At 41.8% G+C, this 27,710-nt stretch overlaps 2 protein-coding genes across 2 annotated transcripts in view; one reads left to right on the forward strand and one right to left on the reverse strand.

The window, feature by feature from the left end:
- The window catches only part of LOC131690836 (TWiK family of potassium channels protein 7-like), a 359,592-nt gene that overhangs the window by 193,178 nt on the left and 138,704 nt on the right, over nt 1–27,710 (reverse strand). The window lies entirely within an intron of this gene.
- LOC131687379 (uncharacterized) lies at nt 13,297–18,669 on the forward strand. Its single transcript, XM_058971463.1, has one exon. It carries the CDS (start codon nt 13,297–13,299, stop codon nt 18,667–18,669), a length of 5,373 nt encoding a protein of 1,790 aa, XP_058827446.1.

The following is a 27,710-nucleotide window of genomic DNA, read 5'->3' on the forward strand; positions in this document are numbered from 1 at the left end:
GTGAGCAGTGTGGGCCGACGGATGTGGATGCTTATGCTCTTTACGATCAGCATTATGGTCGAAGGCTGCCCCAGCATGCCAAAGTCACGCACATCGCAAATGAACAATCTCGTGGATACGTCTACGGCAAATATTTTACAGCCCACGCCCCACGACAAAAGGCTCGGTTTCATATATCATGCATTTCAGAAGGTTGTATCGTAGAGCCAGGGGAGTTTATGATCTGTCTACCTTTTTTCTTTTCCTATTGTTGGGGAATATGCGATATTCTACCACTCCATAGGTGAGAAAAGAGGTGCTATAAAGCCGCCCAAAATAATACACAACGCTAAAAAGGATCCGATTTACTATTTCAGTATCTGGTACAAGCGACAGACGCAAATGGAACACAGAGTTTAGTTGTAAAGTCAGCGACAAACAGAGAAAATTAAATTATATTTCCGAGTGGGCGAAATTTGCAGAATAAAAACAATGTTGAAATCTCGGATTATTCCAGCTGGATGTGAGCTATGGCATTTTATATTATTAATAACAAACTTTCGTATAAATAGTGGAAGATAAGTGCATATTCACTTCGCAGAACACGACGCCACAAATGATGAGTTACATTCAAACAACCAGAGGTCAGTGTCGCGTACTAGGACACGCTACTACTTTTCGTCATCTATTAGCGAAGGTTTTGTTTTGGTTGAAATAACGTTAATTAAATTCCAGAACTGTTTTGTTTAGCATTGTAAATGAACCGATTTTACAGTTACGCATGCAGGGATACAAATTATAAAACATCCAAAATGACTGTAGGTCACCTTCACACAGTAGAAAGGACGGCTTATCTCATTCAACTAAAGCAAACCATAAAGCACACCTGCGAATATCGCACTGATCCCGTAAAATTACAGTCCCAAAACTTGTTTGAATTATTTGTGAGTAGGGCATATTCGGATGGGCGTAATTAGATGCGCTGGGTAACCAAGGAAGTCGTATGTATTTTAAGGCGGTAAACATTTTGAATGTTGTCTTGAAATAATGTATACAATGAGCATTTTAGCATGAGATTTGTAAGTCAGATTTCCGTCTCGGTACGTTCGTAGGAGTTAATCATCATGCGGCGAAGCTGATGTTCTAATATATAATGAATCAGTTGTTCTATTGAAATCTTCCGGCAAGGAAGTAATGCTCAGTGTTTACCATGTTTTGTGAAATCAAATAATTATATTTCTACCATGCGCAACCAAAAGTGTCCTACATTTCTGGAATTTTCACCATTTCAGGCGTCCCTAGGTCTAAGGTTTAGCTCCAAGTCTAAGACTAACTGACTGCAGTGACTAAAGTACGAAGGTCATTACGAAAGTTTTCAGCCTTGCCGGCTGAAAGTCATGGTACATTCAAGTTTTTTTTGCCAACCAATAGATGGCCTTTACGTATGTGTACAAATTTTAGAATTCAGTACGATTGCTCAAAAACTACTTGCAATACAATCTCCATTCACTGTGCAAATTGTTCATTTGATAGGTTGCATTATATTTTAGCACACATGGTTTAAAGTTTGTATATGTTTAACATGGATAAAGATTCCATATTGCTTAAATTCTTCTAAACACGTTGTATTCTAAAAATATGTAAATACGAGTACAGTGTACAACTTCTCCACAGACTGTAAGAGACTATGATATCTAGTTCAGATGTTAATCTATATACAATCCTTAAGAGTCTACATCGTTGATGAGAATTGGATTTATCTAGATACCCCATCGAATACTTTAATCAAGTTATCCATGATATGCTAGTTATAATCTGGATTATACAGTTACAAACATACCCAAGCAAATTCTCATGGACTAAAACAACATACAACCTCTTAAAAGGACCATGAATATGGAGCGTACAAATTTTACAACTATCAAAACACCATAAAATGGTCTCAATAACCCATATATACACCAATAACAATTTTTAACATGGGATCTACCGGACCATGGCGATGGTGTTTTCATGGGTTGATCCCATTAGAAACACTATCAAAATACTATATAATGGGGGTGAATCTAGACCATGAGCATGGGCCTATTATGGGCTTATCATTTGCTCGGGTAGGCAGTCTTATAGTTCAGATGCATGTAAAGTGGGATTGTTATTATGTCAAAGAGTAGATTTCAAATAAAATAATGAGGGGAAGTCTTCGTTTGTAACAAATCCGTTATGTTTAACGTGTTGAATTCACAGCAAATAATATTAATAATATTTCTCTTAGCCTTTAATTTGCCGAAAATATCCAACAAGATCGATACAGTAGAACTTTATGGCAACTCAAATCACAGAGAACAGACATATACGCTAGAAAAAACTTTCCCAAAAAAACCTGTGTAAACATTTAAATGAAAATACGTTGAAAATCACCATCGCATACAGGTTCGCATGCGTGAGTCACCATTGTATCCAAGTTTGCACACAAGTCCCGTATAGCGATTGCAGGCCGATCGAAGCGCTGGCCAGTGGCAAGTTGCTACTTGCTGTTGTCATTTTAAAGCGACAGTTTTATTTCTTACACAAGTTGAAAACTTTACTTGTATGTCAGTTCTCAGTGCTCAAATATAGTAACAAATTGGATTAAATGGTATGTAAACTTCGGGGAAGCTTAATAACTTGGGACAAGTTTATACCCTCTCGAGGCTGTTAATGTTTCTTTCGAATGTTAATGAGTAGTGCAGACCTAGTAGGCGGATTTAGCGTAGTTGATCAATCGATTACGTAGTTGATTCCCAAAACCGCACATAAGGTTTTACATTTTCCTTAAGGGATTTTTCTTATTCGGAAAGAGGCCAATGGTCCTATGGTTGAAACCTGTATAATCGAAATAATAATAAAATAGTGCAAGCAAGCGAAAAGTCGTTATTGCTACCTTTTTTATTTTTGTACTGTTACTATCTCAATTGTTAAACTTTCCTCTACTCCAATCCATTGTCAACAGGAAAATGGTTAGAAGACGTTGTACGGCATGGTACAAATATCCAAACAACATGGCAACGTGCCGTTTAGACCATTGTATTCTGATTCCTGATTCTAACTGAATCAAATCGTAAAGCACACCTGCGAATTGAATTAGCGCACTGATCCCGTAAACTTACAGTCCTACAACTTGCTTGAATTATTATTTGTGAGTGGCTGTAGGGCATATTTGGATGGGCGTAATTAGATTCGTTGGATAAACAGGAAGTCGTATGTATTTTGAAGCGGAAAGCATTATGAATGTTCTCTTGAAATAACGTACAAAAGCAGCATTCGAAAGTTCACACGCTTCTCAGAATGCAAGCTTAGGATTAGACAGCGAACTACATGCTGATTTTATATTTGATATGTATGACAGATTCTCGTCTCGGTATGTTTGGAAGAGTTATTCATCATGCGTACAGTGGTTCAAAACATGCTTTTAAGGAATTTAATTGGATGGAGATAAAAATAATCATATTTGCGAATTGACATGTTCTACAATGTATATGTGTATACAATATTGTGGATGCTTTTAGCTCCATCCAATTAAGTTCCTCCAAAGTATGTTTTAAACTACTAGATGTGGTGCGGTGCAACTGATGCTTTTATACATAATGAACCAGTTTTACGATGTGTTATTAGAAAGTTTCGGGAAGGAAAGATGTTTTTGTGAAATCGGAAAATTAGATACCATGCTCAGCAAAGATGTGGTACATTCCTGTAAAGTTTCACTATTTCTGGAATGCTGATTTAGTTCTGATTACGCGCAAGGAAAACGAGAAAACATACTTTGTACCGATACGGTTCCTGAATGTTGATTGTGACTGGAAATTTATAGTGCTACGCTGTTTTATCTAGAATAATTTCATATAGAGGAGTCAGAGACAATCTTTTCTATACTGATGCTTTATACACTTATGGGTCTGTTACTAATACCCTATGTTACGTTCTATATATAGCTTGTGTTTTGTTTTATTGTTTTATTGGAGCAGGGAGCAGCTTTCATTCAAACCATCTCTCCAGCGGGCATAAAACCTCTTTTGCACCAACAAATTACAATAATTCAAACGATACATTTCACAGTTTATTTCTACAAGTAACACTAACACTTTGCTATAGTATAACTAACATAGGGACAAAAGCTAACTTGACGAGGAATTAACAAACAATTACTTGGTGACGTTACGGGAAAGTTGAAAGTCAAAGTGGGTGGGTTGTTGGTCAACATCGGTTGATTAACGATACACACTAGCGTAGGGCTTATTATGGCCATAATTAGTTCTGGCAATAGGAAGACGAAAGAATGGATGGGATCGAAGGCTACGACGACGGATGTCGACATGCAATAACTGTGGAAGATCAGGACAGTCGTGATTCAATTAGATCGGCGATAAAAGTTGCTTTGGTAACATCCCGACGAATGGATAGGAGACCGAGATCGATGAGCCTGTGATCAGATCAGAGTAGCGGGTCTTTCCATAGAAGTCACCGAAGGACGGATCGGACCAATTTACCGTGCACAGTTTCGAATATTGTTTTGGTAAATAGGTAACTAAACAACAGTATATGCATACGTTGAACGAACCATAGTCCTTCGATACCTTCCATTCGGAAAATGGAGAAGTTGTTAGGAGGGGATGTAGAGCTTAAAGCACCTTGCAATTCAAACATAATTAGCATTAATCAGCGGTTTTACTCCTAACCTTTTTGCAAATTGCAAACTCATTAAAGATCAACGTCGTAGTCAAGCTAACGCATTGAGCTTCATTTCCACATAAACTAATCTTTAAAAAATCCGTTAATCATCTTTTGAATAAAATATCACCATATAGCACACAGAAATTACAAAAATCGTGACTGAGTCAATATCGTTTATAGTAACTACGAACTATAATCACAGGAGAACTAAACGTGCTAAGGAGACTACCACACTGATCCAACCGAACGTTCGTGTTTCGGTGCGAACTAGGTTTGTGGAAACAGAAAGCTTCATAAATACAACGTTTATTATCTCTCAAAAATGCAAGGGGTATAAGAGGCCCCGCTAGTTACTGTTCTCTAGTTTCAATGAACTTGTAATTTGAAATATAAATCGAGCGTTTTCGGGCTTTCGATTCTCTCACTGATAAAACGACAAAAAAGAGACTTTTGATTTCATTGGGTCTCAGGAGCGATGCTTCTTGAAGTGACAATTTTAGTTTGCCTTTTTGAGGGCTATTCATGATAGAGGTGTGCGCCGCGCCACCGATTTCAGGTAAAACGCCGGCGCCACACCGGCGCGCTTGCTATTTTTACCTGAAATTGACGGCGCGGCGCACACCTATAATTCAAGATTTCTGGAGCATCACCACGATTTTCGTAAATATACTTTACGAAATCGTGATTTTGTGATCCCCTTAACTCGACACTGTTTGCTGTTTTATTCATTCTCGTCCTAAAAGAATTTTTCGTCGGATTATTTTCTTAAATAATTCTTATTAAATGATCTTCGGAATAGTTGGGATCAATCTTAGAAAAAATAAGAATAAGACATTGACAAATCTTTTACAAGTGTTCTACCGCCTAAATAATACATAATAATTATTTGCACCGATACATTACATTTTGCTCATATCTCAAGTTTATTGATTTACATAACCGAATTAGTTTTCAGGGAGCATTAGATGAGATGTGAAACAACAAAATGATCTGTTACGCATTTCAATGCAATTATTTCGAAATCAATCGAGCAAAAGTTGGCTCTAGGTATACCGTGCAATGAATCTAGAATTGTATAATTGCTTATCAAACACAAATAGCAGTGGAGCCATTCATGAACAGGTGCTGGGGTCTATTTGTGTGTGTGTGCTGGAGATACTGAGGATACATTGTTTCTGTTCACCTGACCGCAAATAGCCCCATCCATCAAAGAGATTCTTCTTGTTTGCTTTCAGAGAACATTAGAAACTTTGTCAAGTATGTATGTACATAAGTATTAATTTCATGTTGGTCTAGCTGCATCCACCAAATGGCTCTTGGTACCAGTCATTATGACACATAGCTTCACCCAACCGCATCTAATGGGAAATCGTCTCAAGCTTGTCTGTCAGGATGTTTGCTCGCCCAAACTATTTATATATTCGCCCATAATATGCAATCATGGAAATGAGAGATAAAACTATCAGAGTTTGGTTGCTAGTTGGTGCCAGGGCAGGCATCTTAATTATATTTAACTATTCTGACTGACAGCGCCAAAAATAAAGCTTTTAGTTCAGCTGTAGATATGTATATTTTTGCAGTCAAGCTCTGAAGATAATGAAGTTGACGATGATAATAGTGGTGTTTAGGAAAAAGTGATTTGCTAAACGCAATTGAATTAAGTAGAATGACTTATAGTTTCGAATAAGGATATAACCGTGCATCATGCTATAGCAGTCATGTTATTTAAAGTGCATAAATGAATTAATTATGTTTTCAGGCACTTGAATTTATTAAAATTTTAAAAGTGGAGCGTACAATTTCAAGTACAAAGTATACATGTCGCAATCACTTGAAACCCTGCTTAAATAAAAATAATACCATGGGTAAACGATATACAAACAAACACAAAATCGATTCCAGTATACAGCAGAAGCCCATTTGAAAGATTAATGTAATTATGCAACTTCTCGCATTGGTTTGATTTATGCGAAGTTTTGTGCTGCCAGTGATTTTATCGTTTTCTGCCTGCGTGCCCTTAAATGTAACTTTTCAAATTAAATTCCACTTATTTTCGCATCTATCCCAGCGCACAGTGTTCAAAATTGACTTCCGACTAAGCCGATTTACAATGGAGAAATATTTGTGGTACGAGAAAACAAACAGAAACCGTCTTCGAAAAAAACGATATAATATTTCCAAAACATTAACACCAATGAAATTGTTTTGTTGTTTGGAAAAGATATCTCATTAGCACGCGCATTGTCGGAATTAAATATAGGAGGTAAAGCACAGTAGTAGATCGCTATAATGGACCCTTTTATACCGAAATGGCACTGAGAGGCATCGAGAAGCATCTGGAGCAACCGTATCTTTGGTTCAAAATGGGTATACCCCATTAGGCATAAATACGTTGGGCATACGGATGTTGAGTTTACGTACGTTCGGAATAATAGTCGTAAGGCATAATGACATTAAACACAATGAAAGTTAGGCGTAATATACTTTAGCCAAAATAGACGTTAGGCGCAATGGACGATTGGCATAACGTACGTTAGGCATAAACTATCATGTTGATGAATGGCTGAAAGAAAAGTATTTTTCGACGAGGATGGCGATCACTCGAGAGCCTGAATTTTTGCACTTTGTCTTGTAGAAATACGCCGTAAATACGCTGTACAACCGGTTTTCGCTGAAAACCAATTTGAAGGTAGCTTGTAACCAATTAATCGATAAGTAATTTTCATACAAGTGAATAAATTAGCCAATAAATTGTTTAATTAATTGTTCATTTTGCAGCTACTCGTTGAAGCTATATCAGAGAATGGTTTAGAATTGCATAGATTTTTCTAACCCGGAAAACGTGCCTAATGCCAAAACTTCTAATATTAAAGTGATGTGATTTTTAGGAAACTATGCCCATCGTCTATTATACCTAAGGTAGATTATGCCTAACGTCGCGCAACCAATTCACAATAACGGTTTTGCTGCTTGGTTGCTAAATCGTCCCTCTTATTATGCATAACAGTGGCGTAGCTAGAGGGGGGATTTGGGGGTTAAACCTCCCCACAAATCAAAATTAATTGCATTGAAAAAAAAAATTGATTCTAAAGAATTTAATTAAATATTCTACAAAATATTTTTAGAAAAATTAGAAAAATAGAATTTAGAAAAATAAAATATGTGGGAAAGGGATCCTGTAACTTATCTCTTAGCTGAAATCCCATAGTTGACAAATTACTTAATGTAAAATTGTTTATTGTTTATTGTTTATTTGTTGTACCGTCACCAACAGACCCCTTGGCCCCAATGGTGGTTACTTAAACTAATTACATTTCAGAATACGAATTATTTTAGTTTTTATCGAATTCCTTGTCAGGTTGAAGTCAAACGCCGTCGCCACACTGTTAAACACACGCTGGAGTCCGGTAACAGCGCCCTGGCGCCCATAGTTAGTTCTCCTGAATGGGACTCGCAGAAGAGAGTTATTGCGCAGAGCTCGAACGCGAGCTTGAAGATCGAGGCGTCCGAGGATTGTAGGGCAATCCACCCTGGCATACAGTAAGTCCGAGACGAACAGGGCTCGAGAGCAGTCCCTCCGGATGCTTAGAGTATCGAGCTGTATTAACTGACAACGGTTTTCGTAGCTCGGCAGCTGAAATCTGTTTTGCCAAGGAAGATGTCGGAGTGCAAAGCGTATGAACCGGCGTTGGACGGCCTCGATTCTGTCGACACCGTTCTGGTAGTAAGGGTTCCAAACAGCAGAACAATATTCCAGTGTTGAGCGAACCAGCGCACAATAGAGAGATTTTAAACAGTATACGTCCTTAAAGTTTTTCGCTATTCGGAAGATGAACCCAAGCTGTCTTGAAGCCTTATCAACAATGGATGATGTATGTGGTTTGAACGTTAGTGCCGAATCCATGATGACTCCGAGATCCTTGACGTTAGAGTGTCTTGGAATACTCGAGTCGAAGAGATGGTAGTTAAACTGAATCGGATGGCGTTTCCGCGTGAACGTAACGATTGAGCATTTGCTCGGGTTTAAAACCATTCTGTTTAGATCACACCACGTACTAAAGCTGTCCAATTCCCTCTGAAGAAGCTCGGCATCGGTTTTATCCCGTATTTGTTGAAAAATTTTCATGTCGTCGGCAAAAGAAAGGCGGGGTCCTTGTAATTTGATGTTGACGTCATTAAAGTAGAGGAGGAATATCACTGGACCGAGATGGCTTCCTTGTGGGATGCCGGATGTAGCGAAGAATGGTGTAGATAGACAGTCCTTAATGCTGATTTGGAGTTGCCTTCCATCGAGATAGGAACGAAACCAGCGCAGAAGTTGTCCATGAATACCGAGTTTGTCCAGCTTCGCTATTGCGATATCATGATTGATTTTGTCGAAGGCCGCAGATAGATCCATGTAAATAGCATCGGTTTGCAATCCGTCAGCGAATCCATCCATTGCATATGTTGTGAACGAGAGCAGGTTAGTCGTTGTCGATCGTTTAGGCATAAATCCGTGTTGATCGTCTGCAATGTAGTGTTTGCAGTGAAAGAAAAGAGGGTCTAAGACAACCAGCTCGAATAGTTTTGATACTGCACTTAAACACGAGATTCCTCGATAATTGTCAATGTTCGATTTGTTTCCTTTTTTGTGAACTGGAAACATGTGCGCTGCTTTCCAGCAGGAAGGGAATGTTCCAGTATTGAGTGATAGCACAAAGACTCGCCGAAGTGGTTCAAGAAGCCCGCTGATGCACTTTTTGACAAAAATCGAAGGAACGCCATCTGGACCCGGGGAACTAGATGCTTTCAGCTTGGAATTTGCTGCAAGAATGGCAGCATTATCGACACAAATTCGGTTGATGGTTCGTCCTAGAGAAGGAGTTAGATTTGAAGCGGCAGCGACTTGTTGTGGGGAAAGGTTCTCGTCGGAAAAAACGCTTGAAAATTTGTCGGAAAACAATTGGCAAATTTCCTTAGTGTCGGTGCCTAAAACTCCATTTAATGACATACAAGATGGTAACCCGGATTCTTTTCGCTGCTCGTTCACATATTTCCAAAACGACTTGGGCTTGGATTTCAGTTGACGTTCGACGTTTCGCTGATATCTAAAAAAGGCACGTCTGCTTTGCTGTTTGTATTCGTGGTTGAGTTGAAAGTAGTGGTTTCGTAATGCAAGTGTCTTATGCTTCGAGAACTTTTTAAATGCGGCTCGTTTGGCAGTTTTTAATCGTCTAAGCACTGTTGATTGCCAGGGAGGGTGTTGATTTGTGCTGACTGTTCGTTTTGGCACATGACGGTCGATTAGGTAGTTAAGAATATTAGAAAACGTCATCGCTGCTTCGTTCGCGTCATCATTGTTAAGATTTTCGTCCCAGTTTATATCCAACAGCGTGCTAACGATGCTGTCGTAGTCAGCGTTTTTAAAATCGTAGACGATAGAGCTTGAGACGTCTTCAAAACTCACTCCTAGGTTACCAGCGAGTACAAGATGTAGTGGGGGATGATGGCGCACATGCTGGACTAAAGGTGTCGGAGCGGCGCAGCAGTACGGAGCGTAGTCCCGGGCACTTACAAAGCAGAGGTCCAATGTACGTCCGTTCTCGTTGATGATATTATTAATTTGCCGAAGAGTTGCGCTACTGTAGTTGTCCAAGATACAACTGGCATTGTTGATAAGCACAGATTTTTCGATATCCAATCGTAGAAATCCATTACTTGCTGGGCACCAGGTCAAAATAAAATAACTGTCTGAATTATTATGGTCTAATTTTAGGAAAGATGCTCCAAAATATGGTTTAGAGACAATTTTTCGAATGGGAAGCTAAGTTTGAATAGGTTGTCTATATACTTGTTCACCGAAAACCTGCATACATTTCAAAATTCGCAGAAAATCAGGATCGGTTTTTATGAGCATTTGATTTTTGTTGTATTATAAACTATATGAATAGCCTCTGAGCAGGATTGGAATTAATAAATATTTCAATATACTTCAAGTTCATGGTTATTAATAATGTATATTTGAGTGCTGAATTTAATTGTGTACTAAAATTTGTACTAGGTAATAGGACTCGTTGTCAAGTTGTGAGCCTGAATAATGAAGAAAAGTAAAATCAATGCTCGATATATTTTTAACAGTCACGATCACATTCATTCGTAACTGTGAAATTTCGAAGTTAAGTAACATTGAAGAATTTCAAAACGTAAAACTGCTCATCTTCTGATAAAATAATTTTGGCGGTTAATCCTCTTATAAATAATTATTGAGAATTTACTCTTCATGCAAAATTGGGTCGAGACTTAAGGTCTCCAGCAAAGTTTTCGAAAATGCTATTTCAAAAAACTTTTTCGAAGACATGAATTTCCCACATATTCAGAGTATCGAAATATAGTAGTAGAAAACCTTTACAACAAGTTATTCTGATATTACTGTATTTGGAAAATCTTTTCTGCGGTTAATAAACAATAAATTTACATTGTATTCAAGTCTCTGAACCTTACAAAACATACAATTACACAAATACAGGGTTTGCCCAGAAACACAAAAAGTGTTTCCGTTTTTTGGATCTAGCATAAATTCGGCGGTAGCTTAGTCCTGTCATTGTACTGTCAGATTCTGATGAGATGAAATCGAAACGCAAATTACATAACTAATTTAACCCTCAAAAAGGCAAGCTAAAATTGTGACTTAAAGAAGCATCGCTCCTAAGACTCAATGAAATCGTAAGCCTCTTTTTGTTGTTTTATCAGTGAGAGAATCCAGGGCCCGAAAACGCTCGATCATCTGAATTTCAAATTATAAGTTAATTGAAACTAGGGAACTGTAACTAGCCGGGCCTCTGAGACCCCTTGCCTTCTTGAGGGTTAAACAATTTTCTCCTTGGTGCAGAAAAAATAGTTTTACCTAAATTTTTCTTCACTAAGGGGAAATATAGTATGTTTATTTAAGTTCGATATGCTGCATTAATGTAGCCTTCATATTTTTAGCAAAATTGTTTAAAATGACATTATCAATAACTTTGCTGAAGGCATTAAGTCTTTTGCTATTTTTGAAGAGTTAATTTTCCATAATTACCTCTATGAGAATTAATCACTAAAATATTTATATCAAAGCATGCGCTGTTTTATGTTGGAAAACTTCTCGAAGTTGTCAAACCTCCAAAGTCAATATTAGGTGATCTTGAACGTTGAAATTTTTTTCGAACATTTATTCCACTTAAAAAATCACAATCTTTGACTTCATTGACATATTATACAAGAAAATGATTTATAGAGGTTTGAAAACTGTTCCATGTTGATTCTTCTTGTGTGTAGACTGGAATGACATCTGTTAGACAACCTATGTTTCTGAATTTTCGATAATTTATCAAACTCATATTAAATTTTAGTTTTCTTCGAAAAAATCACGATTTTCATCAAATCCCTCCCCCCCAAACCTTTAATCTCTTTATTAATATTGGCATAGTGAGCTAATGATTTCATGGATCTCAGTTACATTTTCCTGAACATGTTTCGTTGTTATCATGTTACAACCACATCGCAATTTAAAGAAATTTAAAGATGGTGTCAATTATTTGAGCGATTGCTGCTCCCTTTCGTTACCGAGATAAACATTTGAATGGAAAAGTGAGAAAAACTATTTTATGAACCGAACAAAGTCCAAATTGGTTCTTTCGTATCAAAAATGGATCTCTTTTTCTCAGTGAAAGAGAATTAGATTGTATGGTGTTACGATGTTTGACACTTAATTTATATCATGGAAGATTCATAGATGCATTTCAAAAACTAAACTGAACTGATATTCAAAGCAATCTGTTACGAACGCTGGTCATTATCATCAATTGTTATTTTACCTTAAAACTAATTTGCTCTTAACTAAATTGTAACCCTAAAACTATAATTTTCTATGAACTACAAATCTATATATGAATTAAATGTAAACACAAATATCCTACCCTACAATTGAGCATGCTACCTTAAATTTAAATCTTGCTATAAAATTATCACTGATTTCGCTTATCATGATCAAACACAAACACACATGCAAAATTGGTAGCAATTGGCATCCTATTGTTAAACGAAGCACGAATAAAACAGTTGAAATTACTATCTCGAACAGTACGGTCGATTTTCTTTACGCCGTCACAGATCCAAACGTGATATCGTTCCACGTGCTACCGCGACAGACAAGATTGTCTTCTAATTAAATAAATTTCTACGGCTCGTCGCCCTACGTAATAATCAAATGGTGCCGAAACCCGGGACTTGAGAATAGCAGTCGTTTTCCCGCAAGGATCATCGGATTTTCTAAGATATTCACCGGCCTCATCGAAACAATAGCAGCGTCATCTTTAGAAGCGTCATCTTTAGGACCGTCACCTGCAACCACACACTAACGGTCCATATTTCGTTTCGTCTAATTCTGGGAGGACTTTCAGCAGCACCTGCATCGGTCGTTACCGAATTTGGAAACCTCTTCTGGAAATTCATCTCGGGCAGTGGTTACAATCTGGAACTGCCGAGACTCGTTGGACACGTTGATAAACGGGTGAGGTTAAGTTGAAGCTGAAAGGCAGGTGGGTACGCTTTATTATAATCTAAACCACGTGGAAGTGAATCACGATAATGATGTCACGTTCAATGACCAAAAAGTCAAAGCACAATAAATTATTGTATGTTCGGCGCACCAACATACTTGGTTCGGCCAAATTAATTCAGGACTTTGATGAAAATTATACGGCGGCACAAGCTAATGAAATTCCCTTCCGTTTACAAAAACTCGATGCGCTTTGGGAGGAGTTCGAAGAAGTAGAAAATGAGATTGATTCCCTTCGAGTAGGTGAGCCGGTCTTTTCCGAGGGACGATCCGAATTTCAAAGTCTATTCTTTCAATTGAAAGGATCGTTGTCGAGTAAGATACCCCCTGCACCTCCCAGCCCGTTAGCTTCACCGGCCCACATGCCGCCACCTCAGGCTATTGGGGTCCGCCTGCCGGAGATTAAAATCCCCGAATTTAATGGAAACATTGAGGATTGGTCAAACTTCCACGATGTTTTCGACTCAATGATCCATAAGAATCTTACGTTGCCGAATATCCAGAAGCTGCATTACCTTCGCGCTTCACTTAAGGGTGATGCAGCTCGGATAATTCAATCCATTCAAACATCGGGCAACAATTACCCGATTGCATGGAAACTTATAACCGATCGCTTCGATAATACAAATCTACTTGTGAAACAACATGTGTCGGCACTTTTTAACATTCCTCCTGTCCGCAAGGAATCAGCATCAGGTCTATCAGATCTTGTCGACAATTTTGAAAGGCACATACAAATCTTGGACACACTTGAAGACGAGAAGGACCACTGGAATTCAGTGATAGTGGAACTTCTGAGCAGTCGTTTGGATCCAAGCTCTCAACGAGAATGGGAATCCGAATGTTCGGAGACAGAAAGGCCAAATTACAAAGATCTCGTTGATTTCATTCACAAGCGCGCTAGAATGCTGCAGTCTCTTAAGCTCTCCCACCAAAACACGAATACCGCTGTGGATGTAAAGCAAACGAAAGTTCGCACCTTTTCGCATGTTACCACCTCTGAACACGTCGCCAAATGTGTGGCATGCAATCACGCTCATTTGCTGTTTCAATGTGATGTTTTTCGTGGATTTTCTCCTCAACAACGATTCGATGTAGTGAAGAGAAACGGTATCTGTATCAATTGCCTGAAAGGGCAACACTTCGCTAAAAATTGCACTGGAGGCGTCTGCAAGCATTGCAACCAAAAACATCATACACTTCTTCATCTCGGTCCAGCCCCGTCGCATCCATCAACGTCCGGGTCTGGTCATCGACAAATTCCCACTGGAACTCACAAAACGGGTAGTTCCAGTCACGAGTCGGGCCAAGTCCGATCTGCTCTCTCGCAGTCTTCCCCCGTATCGTTACAATCGTTTTCGTTGAACTCGTCGTCGTACTCGCCGCCGTCGGTTTTCGCGCCTTCCCAGACGTCGGTTTCGGAAAATTTCGTATCATCGCCTCCTCCAACCTGCCAGACAATTGTTCCTTCTGTTCCCGCTTCCGAATCCACTGTATTTCTACCTACCGCACTCATCAAGGTACAAGATGTGCACGGATCATTCCACTTTGCCCGTGCATTATTGGACAGTGGATCGCAACCGAATTGTATTTCGGAATCGCTTTGTCAAAAACTATGCCTAAAGCGCACCAAGATCAACCAACCTGTAAGTGGAGTAGGACAGTCTATCGTGAATGTTCGCAGCAGTGCTGTAGTGAATATTGTTTCTCGTTTCGGAACATTCAGCAGTCAATTAGACTGTCTCGTGCTGCCTAAGCTGACGCACGTCTTGCCAGCCAGGACAGTAGACATCGCCCACTGGAAACTGTCGAAACACCTACCAATTGCTGATCCACAGTTTCACGTTACCGCCGGTGTTGATATGCTGATAGGGGCTGAGCTATTTATTAAGCTCCTTCAGCCAGAGCAGATTCATCTTGGTAACGGTTGTCCTACTCTTCAGAAAACAGCACTCGGATATGTCGTAGCGGGTAAGTCCAGCTCGCGACAAATGACCCCTGTGGTGTGCAACGTCGCCTCGGTTGATGATCAACTGGATGCTCACCTGCAAAGATTTTGGGAAATTGAGGGATTCGAGCATGGAAAAGCGCTCACTAAGGAGGAACAATTGTGCGAGGACCATTTCCAATCAACACACTCAAGAGCCTCGGATGGTCGCTACATCGTTCGATATGCAACTCGCCAAGAAAAGTTGCCACTGTTGGGCGACACCATGTCAACGGCCCAGCGCCGTTTCAATTCACTCGAGCGTCGTTTTCGCGCAGACCATGTTCTGCACTCGAACTATTCCCACTTCATGAACGACTACGAGCAGCTCGGGCACATGGAGGAGGGGGAATTCCGCGCCGCGAAACCGCAGTTTATCTTGCCCCATCATGCTGTTCACAGTCCGGATAGCACGACAACAAAGATCCGAGTAGTCTTCGATGGATCATCGAAAAGCAGTAACCACATATCGCTCAATGACCTTCTACATATTGGGCCAACCGTTCAGCCAACCCTCCTATCGATTGTGCTGAATTTTCGTCTCCATCGCTACGTTGCTTCCGCCGACATTGAGAAAATGTTTCGGCAAATTCTCATCCATCCGGACGATAGATCTCTACAGCAAATCCTTTGGAGGAAATCAGAGTCGGAACCGTTAAAATTGTACCAGCTACGAACCGTCACGTACGGTACATCTGCTGCTCCATTTCAAGCAACGAGGGTATTGAATCAGATCGCCGAGGATGAAAAGGAACGTTTTCCACTGGCCGCGCCCGTGGTGAGATCAAACTTTTATGTCGATAATTTGCTTTTTGGAGGAAACAACCTAAATTCCGTCGTCGAAACCTGCAATCAAGTCATCGAAATGTTGAAGTGTGGGCGATTCAATCTTCGACAATGGTGTGCAAACGAACCAGGAATTCTCGCGCACATTCCGCCTGAGCTTCGTGAACCTTCAGCAGCGCTGGAACTCGATCGCAGCTCATCCATAAAAACTCTCGGATTACTATGGTTCCCTCAACAGGACCAGTTTGGATTCAAGGTACCGTCACTCCCACCCTTGAAGACGGTAACAAAACGTATTGTGCTATCTGAGGCATCCCAACTCTTCGACCCACTGGGACTTGTCGGGCCGGTTGTTGCAAGCGCAAAAATATATATACAGCAGCTTTGGAAGCGCGAACTGGCATGGGACGAGCCACTTCCAGACGAACTAAGGGACTGGTGGTTGGCGTTCCGTTCATCTATCGATAGGTTGAAGGAGTTAAAAATTACTCGATGGGTCCTGGTCTCAGCTGATTCATCATACGCACTGCACTGCTTCTGCGATGCATCAGAAAAGGGCTACGGCTGCTGCGTCTACATAATATCGACCGATGCAAATGGAAGCTCTCACAGTCGTCTGCTCATCGCTAAATCTAGAGTGGCTCCTGTCAGCTCTGTCTCAATTCCTCGTTTGGAATTATGTGCCGCAGTCCTTGGAAGCCAGCTTGTCGACACTGTCAGCCAGTCAACGCAATTTTCGGGCAAGACCACTTTCTGGACAGATTCTGCAGTTGTGTTGCACTGGATACTTTCTCCCCCTTCATCCTGGCGAGTATTTGTGTCCAACCGCGTTGCCGAGATCAATCGGCTCACAAAGGGTCATCAATGGCGCCATGTCCCAACAGACCAAAATCCAGCCGATCATATTTCGCGGGGACTTAGCACCGACCAACTCATTCAAAGCGATTTATGGTGGAATGGTCCATCATTTATCACGGACAACATCAACAGCTGGCCTCCAGCGATAGTAGGACTATCCTCTTCGGCTCAAGAATTACACAATATTGAGCGAAAACCACTTATCTCATTATCAACAATCACACTAGATGATACTTTGATTACCTCCCGGTCTCAACTCGGTCCACTGCTAAAAACTATTGCCTATTGTTACCGTTTTATAAACAATTGTCGGGTCACCGATGAGAACCGATTGTTCGGGTTTATTAACCCTGTAGAATATGATCACGCTCTAAAATCGATTGTTCGGCTTGTACAACGAACATGCTTCCCGGATGAAATCGAATCACTGGAGGCAAAGGATAGACACGTCGTTTCCAATATATCCTCCAAATCACCTTTGAAGAACTTAAATTTGATTCTGGACAGTTTCGGGTTATTGCGCCTTAAAGGACGTTTGGAACGGCTCTCCGCACCGATCGATACCAGATTTCCTATGTTGTTACCGGCAAAACACCACCTGACGAATTTAATAGCTCGCTCAATCCACCTGCAAACACTTCATTCGGGCCCTCAGCTACTGTTGGCCACCATACGACAAAGGTTTTGGCCATTACGAGGAAGAGATTTGGCCAGAAGGACGGTTCATCAATGTATCACCTGTTTCCGGTGTCGGCCACGAGAATGCAAACAATTCATGGGTCCACTACCGAGCGTACGCATTACACCGGCCAAGGTGTTTGAAAGCACTGGGCTTGACTACTGCGGTCCGTTTCTCGTGCGACCGCTTGTGGGAAGAGGCGCGTCGGTCAAAGTCTGGGTCGCAGTGTTTACATGTATGGTGGTAAAAGCGGTCCACCTCGACGTCGTCGTCGGTCTCTCGTCGTCGGCATGCGTAAACCTACTCAAGCGGTTCTTGAGTCGCGTCGGTCGTGTACGAACTATTCACTGCGACAACAGCACCGCGTTCGTGGGCGCGAATCGCGTAATACGGGAGATGCGAGTAGAGCTGAAGCAACAGCTCCAATCAGCAGCCGTGCAATCCGTTTTGCTGCAACGAGGCGTCCAATTCCAATTCATACCACCCCGAGCAGCACATTTCGGTGGTCTTTGGGAGGCCGCGGTCAAGGCCTTCAAACATCACTTTTATCGCATCATGGGACAAACGATCTACGTTTTCGATGACTTCCGTACCGCTGTTGCACAAATCGAAAGCATATTAAATTCCCGTCCCCTCGTTCCCATTTCCAATCATCCTGAAGACCTCAATGCCCTGACTCCTGGCCACTTTCTGGTGGGCGAGTCCCAATTCTCACTGCCGGAGCCGGATCACAGCAGCACTCCAACTAATCGATTGAAACACTTCCAGGTCATGCAAAAATCGGTCCAAGATCTTTGGAAGCGGTGGTCAAGGGACTACATTGGGTTGCTTCACAACAGGCCGTCTAGATGGCGATCAACTCCAGACAAAATAGAAACCGGTACTATGGTTCTGCTTAAACGTGACAACGTTCCTCCTTTGCTGTGGCCGTTAGGACGAGTCGACGAAGTTTTCCCTGGAAAAGATGGCATTGTGCGGGTAGTCAATGTCAGGACAGCTGCAGGTATCTTCCAGCGAGCTACAACCGAGCTGTGTATACTGCCCATTGAAAAGGATGACGTAGAAGCAAAGGACGAGACTCACGACAATGAATAGTTGAACTTTGTAGTTCAACGGGCCCCGGCCTGTTACGAACGCTGGTCATTATCATCAATTGTTATTTTACCTTAAAACTAATTTGCTCTTAACTAAATTGTAACCCTAAAACTATAATTTTCTATGAACTACAAATCTATATATGAATTAAATGTAAACACAAATATCCTACCCTACAATTGAGCATGCTACCTTAAATTTAAATCTTGCTATAACATTATCACTGATTTCGCTTATCATGATCAAACACAAACACACATGCAAAATTGGTAGCAATTGGCATCCTATTGTTAAACGAAGCACGAATAAAACAGTTGAAATTACTATCTCGAACAGTACGGTCGATTTTCTTTACGCCGTCACAGATCCAAACGTGATATCGTTCCACGTGCTACCGCGACAGACAAGATTGTCTTCTAATTAAATAAATTTCTACGGCTCGTCGCCCTACGTAATAATAACAATCTTTATCTATCTTTGCCGAACAGAGACCTGAAAAATCAACACACTATCCGGAAAGCTTACCACAAATTTAGAAAATATGTATTTTTGTTATTAATATAATGTGTTATTAGTGTGATTGAATACAAGTATACTCAATCATTCGTATTGATGATAAGATGCTTCCAACCAATTGAACAGTGTATCATTCTTAGCCCACCCAACAGCTCTCGGTCTTTCCTCAAGATGTACGACTAAGCCGCTATTTTAAGCAACCTACGACTCAGAACCAGGAATTCCGCCGGTGCATATGATTTAGCGGTTTGTGCTTATGGCTTGTTGTCTGCTTACAGAACTGACACGTAGGGATCTTAAAGTTAAGCATACGGTACTGAGTTATTTCTATGATGACGCGGGGCATAAACATTGCGCAGAAAGATTCACTGATTTTGCAATAAATACTTAGCCTATAGAAGTTTTTTTTCGTTAATGATCGAATTGTCAATCAGTCGGACACGGCAGAGCGACTATTAATAATTCAAAGACTCTTGTCACGAAATCTACTGCCGCAATATACCGTAGAAAAGGTTCATCTCGGTTGGCTTTCATTGACCCGCTGAAATTACTCAGTCAATCAAACTTGTTCCACGGGATAACGAAACATCATCAGGTATGCCGATACAGATGGGAAAACAACCAGAAAAACAGTTGACGGTTTCCAGCCGGTATTTCCAAGTTCAAAAATAGGGTACTGTTTTGTAAAATGTTCCTCCTCTAATTTGTGAAATAGTGTTCTTAGGAAAAATGCATTTACTGCTCATCGGCAGGTGACGCCATGGCAAACTGCCCTAAATGAACGATAGAGGACTATTTCTGACCACAAGACCAATTTTTTTTTTAATTCTGGAGTAGGGCTTCTACTTCCCGACACTTTTCAACGGGGAAAAAATCTTGGACTACAGACAGGGCCGTAGCGTGATCTTATGGCACTCTCTGCGGAGTATTTTTGGTACGTTCCGTATTCCCGTTTGAAAGCATACGGGTGGAACTTTGTCGAACATACTCGGATATTCTTTCGGATCAAAGATAATCAGTGACCGATAGCTCAAAAGACGACACAGATAAGCGCAGAATTGTGATATTCGTTACTTACTTACCTTACCGTTCAGGCTAGAGCCTTGTTGTCTCTTGCTGTATGCAGCAGCCGTCTCCACTCCACTTGGTCCATTGCTGCTTGTCGTCAGCCTCGCAGTCTTCGAAGGGACCGCTGGATATTCGTTACTTGCAAGTCTTTTATGAAGGGCTCCCGCGCCTACATTCCCACTCACAAAGTTGAGATCGACGGTGTGGTCACCGATTCGAGTTTGTCGTTCGAAGTTAGCTGTTTCAAGAATCCTCTACCCCATTGTGTGAGGATTTTGAATGGCAATTGTAGCCAGCCCTGGTCGATCCCTAGCAAGCGTGCAGCTTATGCGCCACTTCCCGTAGGAAGACTGCACGCCAAGATTTGTTTGCCCGGATGAGACTCTTCCTAGGGCGAGTCCCTGAAGAAGCTTCACCTAAAAGAAATTAATCAGGATCGAACCAGACAGGCTTATCAAAAGTTAGCCTCCAAAAGTCGGGTAGACGACCCTATTATCAACTAGCAGCAATCATCAGAAAACCTAATCACCCTCAAAATAATTCGCGGTAAGAAACTCCCCATACCTAATATATCATCACTGGAACTGCAGCCACTCCTCACCAGGTGGCACAAACACGTTGAAAGCGAAGCTTTCACCACTCATCAAATTCCGCCAAGCGGAAGACAGTGAAACGAAACGAAAACTACACCGAACGAAGTGACGTAACCATACTTAAACGAGACTAAACCTTGAGGGAGTACTATAGGAATTTACAAACATTTTAGTACGTTTACACTAACCAACATTTATTTACGCTACAGGACGGAAAGATTTTCATTACTATGCATGTTTGTATTTTTGTATTAACTTTTAATTTTCTAGGCCTATCTTCTGATTGTGTGCGTGTACTCTCTCCCTACTGTGCTCATTGACCATACTGTGCTTTTCTCCATCAATCCTCAAACTTTCGGTGACGTCACCTCACGGCTCCAGCGTATCAACGGCAATCGCTTTGCACCCGGGTGGCTAATTAGTCAAAGGGTTGTGTGTGGCGTTCTTGAATGGCGAAACTAAATGTAATGGCCGACACACAACCTCACTTCATGGACGCGTCCCTAAATCTAGCCGTCCGTGGACGACTTCTCGAGCGTTTGCGCTCTGACGGCTTAAATCACTGTGGCGTCCTCCTTGGACGCCACCCTTCACACTTAATTAGCAAGAACGATACGACTCACCAGTTCTGCTGCTGTTGGTTTCTGCTGCTGTCGATCGTTCTGCTGCGATGACGGGCGATGATGGGCGATCACATCGATCGGCCGCGCCGGTTTCTGACCAGCGGTTGTTAGTTGCTGCTGATGCTTGCTTTATTCAGCCGGAAAAGTTGCGATGATCTTTCGGTGATTGAAGGAACGGCTTTTAGACGGGTCGTCCTTCCTTCCGGCGGCGTAACAGTGCCGGGTTCAAATTTCGTCCGATAATACGCGCGTGTGGCTTTCGTTCCTTCTTCCTTCTCTCGTTCGTCGTTGGCTGTGCGAAATAGAAAAGATTGCCGTCTGGCTATTGCAAACGGGGTCATTAGCACATGGTATCGGTCAATGGCACTTAACTCTGAGCACATTTACCTTCTTCTGTAGCTTTTTGCACAAACTTTCCTACGCACGCACTCTCGACTTCTTCGACTATGAGTTCTACTTGGACGGGAGAAACAAGAGTAATTAGCCTAACATTCGAATACGATCACGTCACTTTACCTACTTGGAAAACCTAAACCGGACAAACTACGCGCACTTTCACTACGTTTGGCGGACTGGGACGAAATGGACTAGCAGCGTTAATCCTCAGATTAGGGAAGGTAATTTCGTACGAACTTACAGGAAGCCCGTATTTTCCCGCAAATTTCTTCGGACAAGTTCGGAGATCAACGACCCTACTAGCTGTTTTATTCTGTCAGCTAACCTTTGGCTCTATCTGTCCCTTTCCATCATGCATTCCAAGCGAAGGATCGTCATGGTTTTCGTCTTCAGGAGAATCTCAACAGGCAATTTAATTTCTTCCCCTCGCGGAGAGGAGTATTTGCTAGGGTGTTGCGCAAGAGTCGTTCAACGGTAGGTTGTCTAACTCTTGGCGCAAACAAATCAGACTGGTTCTACTAAATTTGAAAAATATTGCTGAATATGACATGACCGCTACATAACACCAGGCTTGTTTTACGAAAATTTGGTATTAGGATTAATACCAAATTTTCGTAAGGGACAATACGAAAATGACTAAGACTAACAATAGAAAAAAAAAACTACAACTACTATTTACAAAATGTTATGTACAACTAACCCTAGGTTCGCCTTGAATACAGAAATACTGATGGATTTGACATTTCCCCTGCTGCGCTCCGGTAGTTCAGATATATAACACTCAAATAGTGCAACAAATCCCAAATTACTGGCATTGATACCAAAATATTGAAATTTTAGATCAAGCCGAAACCCCAACACTACAACATACACTGAGTTTCTTACGACTCTCAATGCAACATAATTCCCAATATAACTTCATTAATAATACAAGAAACAGGCTTATTGAGTTCCAGAACTACTCCAATCCTTACGTTGGAAATGTATCCCTTCACTCAATTTACCGCACAGTTTTGTCTTTTGAAAGCACCTCAGAGCTCTTCCCTGAATAAACACTTTCTACTAGACAAAACGCAGAACTGAACTTCATAATTTCCTTTGCAGTGACTCTAACGCCGAAATAGTTCAGCTAGTGAGAAATCTGCACATAATTCCCCCGAAAATATCCCCCGAAAATCCCCCGAAAATATCCCCCGAAAACCCCCGAAAATCCCCCGAAAATATCCCCCGAAAATATCTCCCTAAACAATCATTTTGGTTATGTATTAACGCCGGATGTATTCCGACAATACGAACACATACCCTAAATGACCACATATCCCATAAATCCATCTCACGTTACATTTCCTACGTCGAAAAAAACTTTCGACAAAACCGAAATGCAACGAAAATGAAAAAGTTCCCAACCCTATTAAAGCTCTCATAAACTCACGCATACACTGAACTACCAACCCGCAACGAAGAGAAACGTCAAACTAAAAAATTATTGCAAGTGATGTGTTGTGCTGTGTGTTAATTGTACATTTTCCAGGTAATTTACCAAATATTATACCGAAATGGCCCAAAAAACGTGCAGATAAAACGTTTCCGAAAGACGGCTAACGTAATGGAAGGTGAGTCAACTAATTTTTGTTGTTTTTCTTGTATTTTCAGGCTGAAACGGACCAACCAAAACAAACCCACTCAGATGAAGGCTGGGATGTTTCCGCGCGGCACTGGACTGTTCTGGACGGACGGATTTGGACTCTTGAAGCGGACGACAAATTGATGCTGGTGAGTTTAAATGATTTTTTTTAAATGTTTGCCAGACCGGCTAACAAACGTTTGACGAATTTCAGAATCGAAGGATGTCGCATGCGGCTGGACTGGACATGAATGTGGACCACGGCACGGGGCCGGAACTATTTAGCGGGACTGGCGCTGGACGGACTGCTGCCATGCTGACCCGGAATTGCCTCAAACGGCCTATTTGAAGACAGCTATAACGGATGCCGAGAAGGGAAGTTGACTTCCAGTTAAAGGTAAGTGTGTGAACAAATTTTAATGTTTTCTTTTTCATTTTAGGAACAATCGGATGGCAAAACCCAAGATGCGAAATCCACCCCCAAGGAAGACTTCAATAAGAACCTACATTTAACATAAACTCCCACATTAAACATTAACCCACTAAATCCCAAAATTTTTGCTAAATATTGTGATAAATAAATAAACACTTAAATAAATAACAAAGAAATAAATAACAATTAACAAATAACATGAATATAAAGAAATATACAATAATTTTAAGTACTAACATAGATATAAGGAAACATTGTGAACTACAAACTAACATTACTTATATCCGAAAAATAGTATTTACAAAATTTTTATACATTGGGTGATCGTGCAAAGGCACAATCCCCTTTCTTCTTCCACCCACAAGTCTTGTATAGGTTGTTAACAAGGTATGTGTATCCCGATGCAATACAACCTGTGTTTTTTTCAAACATGGTTAAATTTCCAGGAACACTGCCGATTTCTTTAAAATTGCAACGCTATTCAGCTAAAGCAATTTGTTACTGACAGCTCGATTAACTCGGGTTTGCTCAACATTGTCTGCCGACTTCTGAGTCTTATTTCACGATCAACGTTTAAGATTCCCCAGTCTTAAACTCACGCTTTATTGCTTCTCGTTTAATGATTGCGATACTCCTCATCAACGCACTGGTGGCTCCGAGTTCTTGGTTTTATAGCTCATCGTCCTGATGAAATCAAGGACTCGCTCTGTCTTCTGGTCGAGGGGAACTTGTTCGTTCAGTAACAAATGTCTTATACTCAAGAGTGCTGCAACTCAAGGAGATCTAAAATGACCATAATCCAACACGTTCGCAAAGTTCTTCTTGAGCTAGAATGAAGATCTTAGCAACAAGGATGCCCCCAGTAAATGAAAGTTGTTGTGGAGGTGCACTGTCTGAAGGACAGTGCTAACTTTACGAACTGCGGTACAGTATTTTCTGCAACCAGAGCAAAAGCATCATGGTGCGTTGTCTCAATCAGTAAATACTGAGAGGTACATAGCTTGACTTTTATTCGATCAACCAGTGATCGATGTTAAAGCTGAACTTGAAAGGGTAAGTTTCTTGAGAAACTTGCAGTTGAAAATTCCCAGTCTCTTCCCCTTCAAGTCCTCAAGGTCATAACAGTGGGTTCCTACTACCCTTTTCACTACGGCTGGCACATACTTGGGGGCCAGCTTTGCAGAAAATCCCTTGCCTTTGTCCGATTGTTCCATGTTTTTCTTCAGAACCTTCTCACCCACAGAGTAAGTTGGACAATTGGCATTGGAGCGAAGATTATAGTAGGACGAGTGTTTGCTGTACGCCGCTTTCAAGTTCTCCCGAACCTCTTCGAGCATTTTCTCCCTTTCCTCGTTCTTCAGCTGACCATCGTTGGTCGTTTGCGAATCCCTCAGATAGCGATATTCCCTACCGTCGGAAACCATATTCCGGCCGAACAAAACAAAATACGGAGTGTAGCGAGTTGCGTCGTGGACTGAGTTGCGCACGGCATTGGCTATCTGCTGTAAATTATTGGCCCATTCCTTGTGATTTTTCCGGATGGAGGCTCGTATCGCTGTCGTGATTACACGGTTGACTCGTTCCGTATCGTTTACCTGAGGATGGTAGTTCGGGGTTCTCCAGTGCGTCACGTTATACTTCGCTAGCAGACTTTGGAACATCGCTGAAGTAAACTGTGTCCCATTGTCCGACAGGATCACTTCCGGAACACCGAACAGCAGGAAGATGATGTTTTCCACAAATTGTACCAACGTTTCCGCGGTCGCTTGCCTAAAAGGCTGCACCAACACAAACTTGCTGAAGAGATCAGTTACGACGAGGAGACATGTACTTCGGCCTTTGCCGGAAGCTGGAAGTGGACCGACATAGTCCATAGCCAAGAACTGCCAGGGATACTGAGCCAACTTCTTCTGCTCTGCCATCGGCGCGGTCGTATTCTGGTTTGTCGCTTTACTAGTTTGGCATGCAAGGCACGCCTGACATTGCCTTTTCACTTCGCTGCTCATTCGTGGCCAGAAATAGCGCTCCTTCACCGCTGCTAGTGTCTTCTCCGGACCGAGATGAGCTCGATCGTGAATTTCCTGGACGATTTCCTTCCGCTCTACCTTCGACGGGTATCTCTTCCACTGGAATCGTGCATCTTCCACTTTTTTGTCCCCTTTGACGTACTTCAAGATCAGTCCATCTATCACCCTGAAATCCGGGAAACTCGCTGGGTCTTTCTGGATCTTCGCCGCTAATTCCTGATGCTCGACATCGGCGGTCAGAGTAAATATCGTCTCCACTGACCTCGACAAGCAATCAGCCAGTATATTATTCTTTCCCTTCCGGTATTCCAGTTCGATGTCGTAGGACTGAATCTTCAAAGCCCACCTTAGCAACTTCGAATTGCCCGATTCCACCCCGATCGTGAACAACCACAGCAAACTACGTGCGTCGGTGACCACCTTGAAGCGAGAACCCTCAACGTAGTGGCGGAAATGCTCAATTGCTAGCAACACACCCAAGCATTCTTTCTCTACGCTGGCGTACTTCCGTTGCGTGCTACTCAGCTTCTTGCTGAAGTATGCGATCACTCTCGGCTGATCATCAACGTGCTGTATCAGTGCTGCACCAACCGCGTTATCCGACGCATCAGATTCGATCGTGAACGGTTTTTCGAAGTCTGGATTCCCCAGAATCGGTGCCGACACCAAAGCTGCTTTTAGCTCTCCAAACGCTATCTCTGCTGCTTCTGTCCACACAAACTTAGCCTTCGATTTTTTTAGCAGGTCGGATATCGGAGTTACGATGCGACTGTAGTCACGTATGAAGCGCTGGTAAAACCCTGCCAAACCGAGAAGTCGCCGAATATCCTTCACGTTCTTCGGACGAGCATAGTCGAGGATTGGCGAAATCCGTGCATTGTCAATGGATACTCCTCTCTCCGTTAGCAGGTACCCCAGATATGTCACCTGCTTTCTGCAAAATCGACTCTTATCAAGCGATATCGTCAGATTTGCCTTTGCCAAACGTTCTGCTACTATTTTCAGTAGTCTCACGTGCTCACTGAACGAATTCGTCGCTATCACGATATCGTCCAGGTAGACGAAAACGTTTGGTTCGAGATCGAATCCGATTACCCGGTCCATAAGCCGGCACATCGTGAACGGTGCGTTTGTTAAACCAAACGGACAAACTTTGAACCGAAACAAGCCTTGCGGTGTGCGGAATGCCGTATAGTCCCTTGATTCTTCCTTTAGAGGAATCTGGAAATAGGCATCCTTCAAATCCACTACCGAATAATACTTCGCCTTCCCTAAACGATGAAAGATCTCTCCCATGTTCCTCATCGGGTACGAGTCTTTCTTAGTCCAGGCGTTTATCTTGCGAGAGTCCAGACAGACTCGTAGTTTACCATTCGCTTTCCGAACTGGTACCAAAGCGCTGGCCCACTCGCTCGAACACTCTTCGATAGCATCCATCTGCTTGTATCGCTCAATCTCAGCTTCCATCTCCGCTTGTACTGCTGGTGAACACCGATGCCATGGCTGTCTTCTCGGTTTTGCTTCTTCGGTCAACCGAATCTCGTGTTGCAACAACGAGGTCCTACCCAACTTATTTGCTGTTGTGCATGGAAATTTCTTGATTGCTTCAATCAGCTCCTTTCGTTCGACGGGTGTCAGATCGTGTTCCGTTTCTACCGTCTCCGGAGTCGTTTTTGAAGGTTCCGGTAGCTCTAGAGCCGGGATATCCAACGTCGCATCAGGGTCAACATTCTTCAACGCGGGTAGCGTCTCGATCGGCAG

Source organism: Topomyia yanbarensis, chromosome 3 (genome assembly GCF_030247195.1).
Source record: "Topomyia yanbarensis strain Yona2022 chromosome 3, ASM3024719v1, whole genome shotgun sequence".
Taxonomy (NCBI): Eukaryota; Metazoa; Arthropoda; class Insecta; order Diptera; family Culicidae; genus Topomyia; species Topomyia yanbarensis.

Coding starts and splice junctions, on each gene's coding strand:
- LOC131687379 (XM_058971463.1), top strand. CDS start 13,297: ATGTCACGTTCAATGACCAAAAAGTCAAAGCACAATAAATTATTGTAT.